The sequence below is a fragment of the Protopterus annectens genome, chromosome 1.part2 (genome assembly GCF_019279795.1).
Source record: "Protopterus annectens isolate FY-2018-M chromosome 1.part2, PAN1.0, whole genome shotgun sequence".
Classification (NCBI taxonomy): domain Eukaryota; kingdom Metazoa; phylum Chordata; order Ceratodontiformes; family Protopteridae; genus Protopterus; species Protopterus annectens.
In genome coordinates this window covers 912518852-912534599 of record NC_056727.1, presented here as the reverse complement: position 1 = coordinate 912534599, position 15748 = coordinate 912518852, and the positions used below count along the sequence as shown (strand labels likewise).

Sequence of the window (15748 nt, the reverse complement as noted above, 5' to 3'; positions counted from 1 at the left end):
GGGAGGGCTCTGTGCTGTAATGAGCTGAAATGGCCGAGGCATAAATTTTGGAGGAGGAAAATGACAAGCCCTTATGAAGCATTTCAGTCAAGTGCTGCAGAATGTGAGGTAAACTGGACACTGCTGCGCTCATCCCTTGAGACTGATTCCAGGTACAAAATCTTTTCCATTTTGCAGCATAAGATTTTCTAGTACTGGGCCTCCTTGCCTCTAAAATGATATCCATCACTGATTTACTACGGGATAGTAAAGGAGAGATTAGATAAATTAGCCAGGCTGCTAGGTTCAGGGTTTGCAATAGCAGGTGCAGGATCTGGTTCTCCTGCTGAGACAACAGGGAAGGAGTCTGAGGCAGGTGCTGTGGGGCCATGCGTGACACACTGCGCAAGACTGGGTACCAGTGTTGGCGTGGCCAGTCTGGTGCAATTAAAATAGCCCTTTGCTTTTCCTGTTTGATCTTTAGTAGTACCTTGTAGAGCAGAGGCAGAGGAGGAAAGGCATAAACGGATAGGTTTTTCCAGCTGAAGGATACAGCACCCACTTTGCATCCGCTAGCTTGTGGGGAATCCTTGTGCAAAACTTGTCCAATTGATGGTTCTGGGGGGAGGCAAACAGGTCTATATCTGGGCTCCCCCACTTGCTTGTCAACATGTTGAAAATCCTTGGTTCCAGTTTCCACTCGTGTGGGTCCACGAGGTTTCTGCTTAGTCCATCTGCCAGTGTAGTTAGTTTTCCTGGCAGGAATTGAGCTTGTAGATGTACTTGGTAGCTCAAGGCTGTGTTCCACAATGCCATGGCTGGTCTGCAGAGGGGGTAAGAACGTGTACCCCCGGCTTGTTTATGTACCACATGACAGTGGTGTTATCCATCTTTACCATTAGTTGTCTTGGAAGAATGTGGTCCTTGAAGTCTGTCAGAGCATTCTGTACAGCTAACATTTCCTTCTGATTTATGTGCAGGTGCATTTGACTTGGGTTCCATTTGCCCTGAATGCACTTCCCTGCCAGCTGAGCCCCCCCATGCATAGTCGGATGCATCTGTTAAGGTTTGGGCGGCAGGGGGTAGTGTGAATGGGTAGTCCCTTGTTTTGGTGGCAGGCCTCTGCCCACCAAAGGAACTCTAAGCGTAGGCAAGGTATGATAGGAATCATTGCTTCTAGATCCTGTGAATGTTGACACCATAAGCTTTTGAGATACCACTGTAGTTTCCTCATATGCAGCCTTTTATATGGAATTAGAAGAATGCAGGAGGCCATGAACCCCAAGGATTGCAGTATTTGCCTTGCAGATAGCTGGGTTTTTGTGGCCACTTGTTTGAAGTAGGTTGTCAAATGAATCCTTTTCTCTGGCGTGAGGAAAGCCATCTGGGAAGTTGTATTCAAGCTTGCTCCCAGGAATATAAATTTGTTGACAGGGTAACCAGGTGTGATTCCTTTTCGTTTATGGTGTACCCCAGACAAGTCAGCACTCTTTGAACAAAGGCCACAGGATTCAAAAGTATGTCCTGGCTTTCTGCCTGAATTAGACAATCATCCAGGTATGGGCATATTTGAATATTTCTTTGCCTGCAAAATGCAATGACTGGAGTTAGGCACTTTGTGAATACCTTGGGCGCAATAGATAAGCCAAAGGGCAGTGCAGAGAACTGATAGTGCATGCAGCCTGCTTTGAAGCGTAGGTATCTTCTGCAAGACTCCCTGATAGGGATGTGCAGGTATGCTTCTTTTAAGTCTAGTGTTGCCAACCATGCATCTTTGCCTAGCATAGGAAGTGGCTGGTGAAGAGTCAGCATTTTGAATTTTGGAATCACCAGAAAGGTGTTTAGAGTAGAAAAGTCCATGATAGGACACCATGTATTGCCTTTTCTGGGTACCAGGAAAAGTCCCGAACAGAAACCTTGTCCCTTTTCCTCTTCTGGTACCAACTGAATAGCCCCCATGCTTAAGAGGGAGAGAGAAAGAACTTGATTTTGGGCCTCAGCCCACTGATTTGGGGGTAGACTTGGCCACCCGCTTGGTGTTGGTAACATGTGGAAGTGAAGTCTGTATCCTTGGGACACTATTTAAAACCCATTTGTCCTGCATAATGGAGTTCCCAGTTTTTGGCCTGCAGACCAATCTTTCCACCTAAAGGAGCATTCAATTGGGAAGTGCTTGGAAGTTTTAAAAACATGTAATTGAGACAATTTTCCACAGGGGGGAGTCCTACTACCAGATTTGGGTACGGAAATCCCCCACTGCTTAGTCTTGTGTCCCCTGGGACTGACATCTGGGGTTTCTGCTATGTCTGGGTTTGGCTTGAGAAGACCTTGAAGGGGCTGGAAAGGACCAATTCTTAAAGGGCCAATGCCTACTATATCTAGGAGGCTGAAGTTGCAAGAAATCTTTAATAGTTTGCATAGATTTAGCTTCATCTTCCATCTTTTTAAGAACTTCCTCAGCTTTGTTGCCAAACAGGCGGTCCTGATTTAAGGGAGCATCCAACAGTTTAGCTTTAACATGATCATGCAAAGATTACTCCTTAAGCCAAGCATGCCTTCTGAGCACAGACCCAGTAACAGCAGCCCTGCAAGAGGCCTCTAATGAATCAAATCCACATTGCAAAGTATGTTTACCAACCTGTTAAGCAGGATGCATTAAATACTGTAAGTCTTTATTTTCAGCACAGTCAGGAATCATCATTTTCTGTTTAAGCAACTCAATAACATGTGGTTGATAATATGAAACTGGCAGTTTAAAGCCCTAATGGCCAAGGTTGCAGAAGTGTAAACCTTCTTACCCCATCTATCCAGCACCCTGGAGTCCCTATCAGAAGAGGTAGGATTTTTAGCAGTAGAAGCCTTAATGCCCTTGGGGCCCTGTGAAATAGTCTATGGATCCGCAATACAATTTTTTAAAATGGAACTTGTGATAATCAGCAACTCTGCAATATCTATCAGGTTTTCTGGGAGCAGGAGGCAAACAATCAGGGGGCCACACGAGATTCCGAAAAGGCATCATCAACAATGTCTAGTACATGAAGTATAGCTAAAAGCCTAAGCTGAGGCAGAAGTAAGAGATCCCTAAGCCTCTTTTTTGAATCAGAAAAATCCTGGCTTTCCCAGTGGAAATGCTCCCTTAGGGTATATAAGGTTTCACAAAATGAAAAATCCTCTGGTGGGGAAGCAGAGGGAATAGGAGCCCTCTGCATCAGAATCCTCATAAGTAGATAAGGGCAAATCCAGATCATCAGAAGAATCAGAAAAATCAGAACCCTGGTCAGAAGATTCATAAACAACTTCAGTCCTAAGTCTCTTAGAAGGGGGAGATTGGCTTCCCCTGATTAAAAGTTGTAAGATCTTCAGCCATTCTTATTTGTTTTTTAGGCATAGAGGCCCGAGCATGCGGCCTGGGCATTGGTTTCTTCGGCATGGTTTGAGATTTAGGCCTAAAAGAAGGAGGCGTTGGTTTAATATGCAAGTCCGTAGGCCTGAATACACCCTCAGAAGCAGTTGCCTGCACAGCAGCTCCAGACCCATCCAAGGTAGAGACATCCGCAGGTTCCACAGTTGAAGCATCTCACGGCATACCTGACTCCGAATGGGTCTCAGCAGAGGCCTGCGAATCAGAAGTAGCAGGTATCAGGGGATGCAAAAGCGCCTCACTGAGTACCAGCGAACCGGTGACTGGCTTAGAAGTGTCGTCGGCAGCTTTGGACCTAGGCAGCCTGTCTCGGTCTATCTTTGCGTTTTTCAGAATCCCGGTAGTCTGATGGCTAACCAACGACATTTCTGGATAACTAAAACAAGAACAGAAATATTTAGAGGTGAAAATATACAGATGACAGATAGTGCGCCGATTAAATAAAGCACAAAACTGACAGCAAGGTACGTCGTGGTCAGGGCCCAGGCAAGGAATCATGAATGAAAATCTTTGTGAGGTATTTGCTTTCCACAAGTAATGCAATTAACTTTTACCGACATCGGTAAGGAGCAAGAAAAAAAGTTTCCCCAATGTGGGTACTTCGCTTTAGTTGAAGACTTCGGTCCTGAAACCCGAAAACGAAAATTTCAGGAGTCTGCCGACTGGCACTTGCGAACTGCTTCTGCTTCGGGCACCGCACAACAAGAAAGATTAGTGTAATGGCGTCGGCTGCATGTTTTATACCCTTGACGTCATGGAAGAAGGGACAGCATCCGATGCAAGACCCAAGACTTTGTTAATCAGGCTGACTGAGGGTTACTGCAAGCAGATAACCCAAATGTAATGACTGCAACAGTAAAACACAAAGAACATCATGTTTTGGTAATCAATGTGTTTCTTTGGGAACGGATTCCCCAAGGAGCAAATCATTTAGGCATCCAATCATTCAGGCCAAAGATGTTCGATTTGTATTTTGGCATCATTCGGGGACAGGGAAGAATACTACACAACTCAAAACAGTTTTCTACTCATTAACAACATAAAACAAAAGAGTGCCACTATTTTTCTTTACATTTCCTCCAGTGTTGACCACCTGGAGTCCATATTCCATCCGAGTCAACTTACTGGACATTATTTACTAAAGACCAGCACTTGATTACTATACAGTGTTTCTTAAAAATCTGAAAAAAATATACACTATAGATTTTAACACAATATCAGAATCAACCTCTACACCATATATCTTGCATTAACACCTTTTCTGAGCTCATGTGGCACACATTTTGATCAACTTTTCAGTGGGGGTGCATTTCAACACTTTGGGTACACTGCATGCACAGTCTCAGGTTTAATAAGTGTTTACTATACACACTGAAAGTGCACCACAAAGTAATAAAAATAAAACTGCACTGAACACGATTTTTTTTTCTGAGCCTGTGTCCTCCATGCTAATTAACATTTTGTTCAAATGTATTTTCATAGCAACTGGCAGTGCTTAAAACATAGCATGCTTAAAGAATCAAACCATTAACATTATACAACAAATATAAAGCTACAAACTTTCAATAAGTAGTTTGTACAGAAACTACTGTTATAAAATACGTTAATGATGGCACAAAAATTATGAATTACTGCATGAACTATTGGTGTGTATACAACATTTAATAGGCTGTGTGACTGTTAAAGTGTGCCAAGTTTTCATGACTTTTGCTGCGTTAATATTGCAATTACGCTGTAAACTGATTATGCTACTGATAATGTATGTTATACTTACTTTAATTTCACTTGCAGGGTAACACTTCCAAATCTTTCTTCCAAGACACCTCCAAAGAGATGAAGCTTATTTATTACTGGTCAAAATTCATGTGTGTTGGAAAGTGATCAACAATCCAAAAATGATAACTTGGGGTTTACAATACTCCAAAAAGTTCCAGATTGGTTACATGAAGCACGTCATATAAAGACTGAGAGACATGATACGTTTCAGCTGTTCAGTGCTCCTTAAACATTTTTTAATTTGAAAGGTTATAAATAATAGTAGATATGTTTCAAGGAAGAGGAGTGTTATAAGATTTGGTTTTAGTGGTCAAATTAATTTGTGCACTTTAGTGTGAAATTAGGCTTTCTAATCCAGGATGGTGACATGCACTACTATTTTAAAGAGGTCTGATCAGAAGGTGCTGGTGTATGCAAGAAGTCAACATGGACTTTTAAAAGATTATCCCTCTTCTTGATTTGTCTCTCCTACCCAGATCTGGTTAGTAGTTAAGAATGGAAGTTATAGACTGCCACTGCGGATAGACTGTGGGGAAGCATAAGGAATGAAAGTTGGTAGTTTGAAATATGGACACACTACTGACCCTTTTATAATCTTACTAAAGGTTATGCTGAACTTCTGAAGTAATCAGATCATTTCTATTCAATGTTTAAGTCACACACGTATCAGCAGTCATATTACTGTTAAGTGTGACATTCCTAACTCCCAGCAGGGTGCGTCACAATTACCTACAGATTCAAGTAACAAAGGAAATCAAAATATGAGAAAATTTCTTCAGATGAAACAAAAGCAGCATTCTGCATTTCTTGTTTAAATGTGAGAAAATACACACAACGGGGGCAAGAACTGCGAGCAAAATTCTTTACTGGTGCTTCTGGTACCTCGGCAGATTGCCTTCAATTAATTTTGCTCACAGTTGTTGACTCCGTTGTGTGTATTTTTTAGTGGATTTGTTTCTTTTGGAGTTTTTTGTTAAATCTGGGGAAGTAAGTTCATCGGACATGCTTAACTGTAGCAAGGAATACTACAACTACAGTAACACACAACAGCAAACATGCCGCCTGATCTGCCTTTCAAGCACCATAAGTATAAAAAGGACAAGACAGCCCACACAGTTAAGACTACAAGTATGATTAACACTACAGCACAAACATTGTTGGCATTATACTGCATTAACAATGCATTGTTAAATAACTACAGACATGGGAGTAGGTTAAATTTTAAGCAACTGTCACTGAGGAGTCTCATTCAGTTGTTCTCATTTTGCTCCCATTCTGATCAATAAAGACACATTAAAAATCCGAACAAGCACACAAAACATTTCTCAAGTACGCGCATACCAACTGAACCATCCACTACCTCCACCATATTTCAATCAGTGAGGAACTTTACCAATGTAAATGAAATAATGTCTTTTCACAACTGTGACGTGACTTATGAAGATTAACCTTTGTACTCATTAACTGTTTTAACCACTTGCCCTCCCCTCAAGTCCTACAGATGGAAACTTCTAAAATTTAGTTTAGCTTGGTGTATGAGCAATCAACTAGGCTCTGTTCATACAATGGATGACTAATTTATGAAGAGAAAATTCTATTTTCAAGAGATGCCTGCTGCTCAAAATGTTTCAACTCAGATGTGCCTGCTGTTTAAAGAAATGCTGTTGATGTAGCTCCATAAAACCCTACATTCAAATCACAAGCCCTGCACACTGATTTATAAAACAAATGTTTCATATGATAGCAACGTAGAGGAATAAAAACCACTGGAAGGAAGATTTGTCAGGATGCGGAGAGCCTGTGCAGGGACAGTCTGCATGAAAACCCAAGCTCATCACTGGAGCTCTTGTCAGTGCACATGGACAGCACTCACGTGCAGACAAAAGCTTGCTGCCCTCCTCATGGTGATGCTAGTGTTCATGTCATCACCAGGGGTAAGGGTAAAGGCTTTCATAATAAAAATGTCTTCAATGCAGGAAAAGCAAGCAAGGGCACAAGCACCCTCACGTATGACTAAGAAGCATCCTCCACGAAAGCTTTCACCGTACTGGATCTGGGAACTCTCCACCAATGGGGAAAACTGGACATCTGGTAAGGGAAGGTGTGATGGGCAGAAAGGGAAAATTAAGGGAAAAAAAAAAAAAAAAACACACAGTGCAGTCTCTATTAACCCTTCCTTAAACAAATCCATCAGTGCCTACCAGATCTTAACCACTTAACAAGACCACCAATTTGCACTGAATGCAAGCTCAAAACTCTCCACTCGAGTATTTTAGTCCAAAACAAAACAAATTTCTATCAGTGACAATATCCTTCTTTACAACTGAAAACAAAATTTACTTTTAAAAAACAAATCACTAGAAAACTTGCTACTGAAAAGCAAGACCATTGTTCAAAAACACGTTCCTAATTAAAAATAAAAATGCAAGAAAAAAAAATGGAAAATATTGTAATTTACCTCCAGAGTCTCCTCCAGTGTCAACTGCCTTTTTAATTTTTTCTTGGTCTTCCCATCTCAGGTCAGGAAAGCCATCAATATCTGCAGTAGATAAAACCCTTGCTCTTTGCCAAAAGCATGAGTAATGATACCAGTGAGGAATTTTGCCGTCAAACATTGGAGACTGGAAGAAGGGAAAAATAAAAAAAAAACATACCAACATTTAGCTTCAACCTCAGTCTTTACATACTGCATAATCAGACAGCAGTATCTCTCTCTCTCTCTTTTTTTTTTCCCCCCCGTTTTAATTGTACTGTGGCTAGCTAGAACTGGGCCATGAGAAAAAACTTAAAGCAAAACTCATGTCTCTATGGAGAACATTACTTGAATGTAGCAACAGTGCATGCTTATTATACAGTATGAAAGGGAATACTACAGAGTATAATGTACAATAAAGATTTTTTTTCTTTATTACAGATGATGATATAGTAAACAAAATTCAGTTACAAAAACAACAATGCAGTCAAGAAATTAAACCTGTGTCACAGAAAGTGGAGTTATACATTCAACTCATTAACGAACTGTTTTGAGTGTGGTCAGTGCTGCAGTCATTACTTTGAAGAACTCTGCCACAGGCTAAAAATCAGATACCTGGCCAGGCTTGACATCTCCATATAGCCAGTATAAAGGCTGCGTATGTTTGACCATTTGCTTTTCTTTCTTAACTCCCCCCCCCTCAACCTGGAGGATGGGTGCAAATACATGAACCCAACTCATTGTGTTAAATGCAAGATTCCGGGGATCTATCAATGCCCCGGAGGAAAACTTACCCTTCCTTTGGATACTAAAGAAAAGATGACAGGACCGCAAGAGACAGCCGGTCAAAGTTAGGTAAGAGTGGAAAAGGAAGAGTATACACACCATGGCCCACAACGTTAACAGATTAAACGGGATGCAAGGAGGAAATGTGGACAGCAACAGCGACCACACTACAGCTATGGTAACTTGACTATACAAATGCACTATGTTCATTGTGTGGTTGTTGCAGTCACTACTTCAGGGATTATTACCAGATTAAACTACCCACAGATGACTTTGATGAAGTAGGAAGGCAACATGCCCCTTATGGGGATAAAATAAAACCTCTTCCAACTGCAGCAGTCAATTCCAATCTGCAGTCATCTGAGAAGCTACAGACTAATGACCAAGTAGCTGCTTCCAGGACATCCTGTGCATTTGCCCCTTTTTCATAGATTCATAGGCAAGTACTAAGCTAGCTGCTCTTGCAAGCCACTTTAGAGCCCCAAAAGGGAAATTTGCTAGACTTAACCTATCCCATTTGAGGTTACATTGGGCTTACTCATCCAATGGTCGTTAATTAAATATTAACCCTAATGAGAATCTCTGGGAACATACCACACATAAGTTGAGGGGTCCTATGCATGGGATAAAGCATTTAGGAACTGTCCCTGTCCATTAGTACAGGAGGCAGCTCTGGGGCAAATTTTCTTGGTTCCCATCCACAGATCCAAGCTGTGCTTGAAATATGAACAGGGATGAGCTTTGTTTTATGTTGATTGGGAGTGTGTTCTACAGCAGTGGTATCCCCAGAAAGAAAGATTTACTCATCTCTCCAAACTATTTTGTTAATACTGAAGAGGAGGTTTACATCTGCAGACGAGTATTTTGGATACCATCTGACTTGATGTGCAGTAAAATTCATCAGTACTATGTCAGAGGATGCCTTCTATGCTAGACACAGGTCACCTCAAGTCTGTAGGATACAGAGTACAGTGCCAGGGCTTTGAGTCAGTTCTTGCAGGATGTATTGTTTACGCCGGTACCCTTTCAGTAGGGCAGCTCTGCGAGCATTCCAGTTGTTGCAGGTGACTTGATAGATGTATGCAAAAGGGGCATTATACTCCATAACCGGCCTAATGAAGGCTGAGTAAATGAGGACAATGACATCTCTACCTCTAGACACAATCCCTTTGTTTATAAGCTGTGCAATACAGGACTTTAAGACAATGGAAATCAATCAAAAGTTGGGTCACTGTCCACACAAGTTTCCAAATCCTGAACATCTGGGTCAACTATTACTAACTCGTATTATTAACATAGTAGTTCACCAATGTAGATGACTTCCCAAAGAATACACCAATGCATCTTTTGGCATTTAGTTTCAGTCCATAATTTTGACACTAGTTATTTATTAGGGACAAATCTTATTGCAGGATGGCCAAGTCATTTGGGAACTCAGTGACTTCCCCTGTTCCTGGAATACTTACTTCATCTTTACGATTACAGTGTTCTGTATGGCTGTTCTTCTCCCTTAAGGACCTGCATCCAAAATATTACACTCATTTTTTAAATTCATCATCATTCTCTTCCATCTCAATATAGATATGCAAACAGTTTTATATACATCACACACACACACACACACACACACACACACACACATATAAAATCAAGGTGGAAGGTTCTGAGTTCTCAACTATGTAGCTCTACAGCATCCCTTCAAATCAGGGTAATCCTAAACCACTTTGTTCTCCAGGCAGAATCAACTCATCCTACTTTCTCGCTCTTCTCCTCCAAAATAAATTCCTCCACCTATTAAATTACAGTGCACAACCCCTCCTCTTGTTTATAAAATTATGCTGGACCTGTATCCAAAACTAAAGGAACTAAAGATTTTCACAGCTAATACCTTAGTACCTATAAAGTAAAGCTTTCAACTTCTCAATTTTGTATCATTTTTTGTTAGTCCCTTCCCACATATCCTTAGCTGTAGTGACAAAAAGTACAGTTTTGTACCTACCATAAATGTAGATGTTCGAGGATCCACATTGCTGCAGTCCTAACTATTGGGTAGTCCGCTGTCCAGTCGGCCCGAATACCAAAGTATATGGCTGACGTCGGTCAGGGCGCATTAGACTGACGTCAGTACATCAGGGTACTAATGCGCATGACCGACGCCATATCCTCAGTCTTTTCTTGCCCCAGATGTCAGAAGACCCTGAAAAGCTAAGGCCAAAACCAAAAATTCCAAACATACCTGCACCAAAAATATGTACAATATATACAAAATTACCAGAATATAACCTCACCTACACAACCACCCTTAAACACAGAGGGGAAGGAGGGAGGGTAAATTGGACTGCAGCAATGTGGATCCTCGAACATCTACATTTATGGTAGGTACAAAACTGTACTATGTTCTTCATTCCACATTGCTGCAGTCCTAACTATTGGGTAGAATCCCAAAGCAGAGGTAAGGGAGGCTGGCAAATCATAAGGAAGCAGGAACTGACAACATGCCTTGCAAAATAGCTGTGGCAAAACCAGCCCTAGACTTAGAGTAGAGAGGAAGGTGATAATGCTTAGAGAAAGTATGCACTGAACTCCAAGTAGCTGCCTCCAAAATATCCTTAGTGGCCACCCCCTTAGAAATGCTGTAGAAGTGGCAGTAGCCCTAGTGGAATGAGGCCTAATTCCAGCTGGAATCTCCTTGCCATGATGGGAATAACAAAATGCAATGCAAAACCCAATCCACCTAGAAATAGTTTGTTTTGACACAGGCTTGCCCTGCGAACCCAAAGCAAAAGAAACAAACAACTGCTGAGACTGCCTAAAATCCTTAGTCCTGCTCAAATAATAACGCAATTGCCTGTGTACATCTAAAGTGTGCAAAATCTTTTCCCCTTTATTTTGGGGATCTGCATAAAAAGTAGGCAAATGAATAGTTTGGTTTAAAGCCACACTAGAAACCACCTTAGGCATAAAGGAAGGATTAGTACGTAAAGATACCCTATCCTTATGAAAAATCTAAAAAGGCTCTACCGCCATAAGGGCCTGCAACTCAGAAACCCTTCTTGCAGAAGTAATGGCCAACAAAAAAGCAGTCTTCCATGACAAATATTTCAATTCAGCAGTAGCCGCAGGCTCAAAAGGTTGTAGAGTAAGTTTCTCCAACACAAAATTGAGATCCCAAGCAGGAGTAGGAGCTCTCGTGGGGTCTTATATTCTTTGCCCTCTAAGAAATTGCTTGAACAAAGGATGCGAAAACAATGGTGGGTCACAATCATAGTGAGCTGAAATTGCTGCAGCATGAATCTTAATGGAAGAGAAAGACAAACCTTTGTCCAATAACTCAGTAAGATATTGAAGAGCCACACTCAAATTAGGCTCAGAAATCTCCAAATTGTTTGCTGCACTCCAAAATAAAAATCTCTTCCATTTTTCTGCGTATACTTTCCTTGTACTAGGTCTTCTGGCTTCCATAATCACATTTAAAACTTGTTGAGGAAGTTGAGACCTGCTGTCTTTCAAAACAGAATATGCCAGGCTGTTAGATGAAGAGATTGAAGCTTGACATTGAACAGGTGACCGTCCCTCTGAGACAACAGGTGTGGAATCAAGGGTAAAGGCCATGGAGGCTTCCTTACCAGACTCCTCAGTAATGGGTACCAGTGCTGCGAGGCCAATCTGGAGCTATTAAAATCATCCTTGGCTTGTCTTGTCTGACCTTTAGAAGCACCTTTGGGAGAAGAGGCAGAGGTGGAAAAGCATACACATGAAGATTTTTCCAACTGAAAGAAAGAGCATCCACTTTCCAAGCTGTGTGATGAAACCTCTTTGTGCAAAACTTTGGCAGCTGGTGGTTTAGTGGAGAAGCGAACAGATCTATGTCTGGAGTTCCCCATGACACTGTCAATTTTGAAATACATGAAGATCCAGTTTCCACTCGTGGGGATCCATGATTTGTCTGCTTAACACATCTGCTAAGGAGTTCTGTGCTCCCGGCAGAAACCTTGCCTGAAGAGTTAGTTGCAAGCTGAGCGCAGTCTCCCATAAAATCATTGCTTGCCTGCACAATGGGTAAGAATGTGTTCCCCTTGTTTGTTGATGTACCACATGACAGTTGTGTTGTCTGTTAGAATCAACACCTGCCCTGGAAGAAGTAACTCCTTGAAAGCCATTAATGCAAACTGGACTGCTAACATCTCTTTCATGTTGATATGTAGATGCTGTAGTCTGGCAGGCCACTTGTCTTGTATCCACTTTCCATTTAGATGAGCTCCCCAAGCAATGTCTGAGGCATCTGTCGTTAGAATCTGACTCGCCTCTAGGCGGGTCACAGAGAGTCCCTTGTTTAGGTGACATTCCTGAGCCCACCACAAAAATTCCTTTTGAATGTAAGGTATTATTTGAATGACAGTGTCCAAATCCTGGCAGTGCTGTGTCCATACATTTTTGAGATACCATTGCAGCTTCCTCATATGCAGTTTGGCATTGGGAAGTACCAGAATACAAGATGCCATGAACCCTAAGGCTTGAAGGACTGTCCTTGCAGTCAGCCCGGACTGAAGAGATAGTTGATGGAAGTAACTGGAAAGATTCTTTTGTTTGTCCGGGGTTAAAAGGCCATCTTGGCTGCTGTATTCAGTCTCACACCCAGAAAGCACATGTCTTGAGAGGGTACTAGACTGGACTTTATTTCGTTCACAGAATACCCTAGGCATCTTAGCACTGCTATGACATAATCCAAATGCTGTAGAAGGTCTTCCTTTTCTTGAGCTAGAATCAGGCAGTCGTCCAAGTAAGGATAGATTTGAATTCCTTTTAGCCTGAAGTAAGCTATCACTGGAGCCAGAACCTTTGTGAAAGCTCTGAAGGCAGTGGATAAGCCAAAGGGCAATGCAGAGAACTGATAATGAGAATTTCCAGCTCGAAAACGCAGATACTTCCTGCAACTTAGTCTTATAGGCACATGAAGGTAAGCTTCCTTGAGATCTAAAGTTACCATCCAGTGATCCTTGCCCAGCAGAGGTAAAAGCTGTTGTAACGTCAACATTTTGAACTTGGGAATGTCCAGATAAGTGTTGAGGATAGATAAATCCAAAATTGGCCTCCACGTGTTCCCCTTCTTCGGTACTAGGAACAGGCGAGAATAAAATCCTAGGCCCCTTTCTGGCACATGAACTGGCTGAATGGCCCCTATGTGGAGCAACAGAGAAATTTGCTTGTGAGCCTCTTGTCTTTGTAGAGGAGGAATGTCTGGCATGCCTTTGAAAGGAGGCATGGTATGGAAATAAAACCTGTAACCGTGGTGAATGATATCCAGAACCCATCTGTCTTGGGTAATTAAATCCCAATTTTCTTTGAAAAGAGACAGCCTTCCTCCCAAAGGTGCTGCCAGGCGAGAATGTACTGGCAGCTGAAAAGGCAGGTCATTGGGTCTGCTTACGAAAGGACTGACCCCTGCCCTCACCAGAAGTCTGAGCAGGGGAACTCCCTGTCCTAGGCCTAAAAGAACCTTGAGCTCTGCCCCTACCACGTCTAGACCTACCCCTAGACTGGGAATCATAAGCAGGATAAGTCCATCCCTTAGTAGGCCAATTTCTACTAAACTTGGAGGCTGCACCTGCAAAAATCCTTAACAGTTTGCATAGACTTAGCCTTGTCCTCCATTTTCTTTAAGACTGCTTCCACAGGCGAACCAAACAACACATCAGACTGCAAAGGAGCATCCAAAATCCTTGTTTTAACATGCTCAGCTAAATTCTGATCTCTCAACCAGGCATGCCTACGAAGAACAGAACCAGTGGCAGCCACCCTCGAGGAGGCCTGCACAGCATCAAAACCACATTGCAAGGAATGTTTACCCACCTGTTCAGACACATGAACTAAATCCTGCAACTCTTTACACTCAATACCTTCTGCCAGAGCATCCACCTTAGATTTCAATTGTGAAAGGAGATAATTCTGATATTTTAACATGTGAAACTGACAATTCAACGCCCTCATGGCTAAAGTGGAAGAAGTATACACTTTCTTTCCCCATCTATCCAAAGCCCTTGCCTCTTTATCAGGAGGAACAGGATTTTTAACAACAGAGGCCTTCACACCTTTAGGCCCCTGAGGTTTCCGGGTCTGCCCTAGGACTCTTAAAAAGATACTTATGAGCTTCAGGCACCCTATAGTACCTATCCGGTTTAACTGGGGCAGGAGGCAAAGAATCAGGATTGAGGGAAGCCTCTGCAAAAACATCTTCCACCACATTCAGAACAGGAGGTATAGCTAAAGGCCTATGCTGGGGTAAAAACAAGAATTCCCTAAGCCTCTTCCTGGAATCAGAGAAATCTTGACCTTCCCATTTAAAATGCTCCCTCATGGAATGCAGAGTCTCTGAAAATGAAAAATCCTCAGGAGGAGAAGCTGAAGGAGTAGAATCATCCACATCAGAATCAGAATAAGGAGGATACTCCTGCAAGTCTTCAGCCGAAGACTCAGAAGCCTCGAACATTGCTCAAAACTCTCAAACTCAGGTTCCACCCTAGGCCTCTTATCAGGAGGGGCATAGAACCTCTAATCATAGTAATCAAATCCTCTGCCATTTTAAGCATATGTTTCTTAGGCAAAGACCCTGAAGCACTAGGAGAAACCCCACTGAAGTTAAACTTGGCCTGCCTCTCAAAGAAGCCTTGGAAACAGAAGGGAGGCTCTAACCACCTTAGGAAGAGAGGGAAGAACAGCCACCTGAGAAGCCCCCTCAGCCTGGCCTACTTCCTGCGAGGATACATCCTGTAACAGTAAAGTCTCTCCCTGAGACTCCAAAGAAACACCTGGCAAAACCTCCGGCTCCACTGAGCCTTCTAAAGATCCGACGCCTGGGACTGTCGGTTCTTCCACTCTAGGCTTTGCTGCTTTGTCCTTGCGCTTTTTGGCCGAAGCGGGCGGCGGAGCCCCCGACGGCATTTTATAATTACAACGCTTCCCAAAACTAACCTGGCACAGTCTAACCTTCTCTTAATAGTGCGTTTGTTAAATCTAGCACAAGAGCGGCATCCAACAACGCCGTGCTCAGGCCCTAAACAAGGTATACACAAAGTATGGTAATCCCTATGAGGTATCTGTTTCCCACAAGAAATACAGTTATTCACTTTTTCTGACATCCGGTTAAATACTGAGGCAAGAAAAACCAAAATATTCCCAACGGGTACTTAGCCAACTTTGATTCGGTCTGAAACTCTGACTTCAGAAACTTTCAGAACGCCAACCTGCACTCGCAAAATTGCTTCTGCATCGGACCATGCGGCAAAAAAGACTGAGGATATGACGTCGGTCATGCG

At 42.4% G+C, this 15748-nt stretch overlaps 1 protein-coding gene across 1 annotated transcript in view; it reads right to left on the bottom strand.

The window, feature by feature from the left end:
- The window catches only part of PARP1 (poly(ADP-ribose) polymerase 1), a 2301307-nt gene that overhangs the window by 2209143 nt on the left and 76416 nt on the right, over nt 1-15748 (bottom strand). Inside the window, exons 2-3 of the mRNA XM_044060208.1 lie at nt 7635-7797; nt 7050-7123 (exon numbers count right to left, since the gene is read on the bottom strand). Of these exons, the coding sequence (XP_043916143.1) occupies nt 7050-7123; nt 7635-7797 (237 nt within the window). The remainder of the gene's footprint in view (nt 1-7049; nt 7124-7634; nt 7798-15748) is intronic.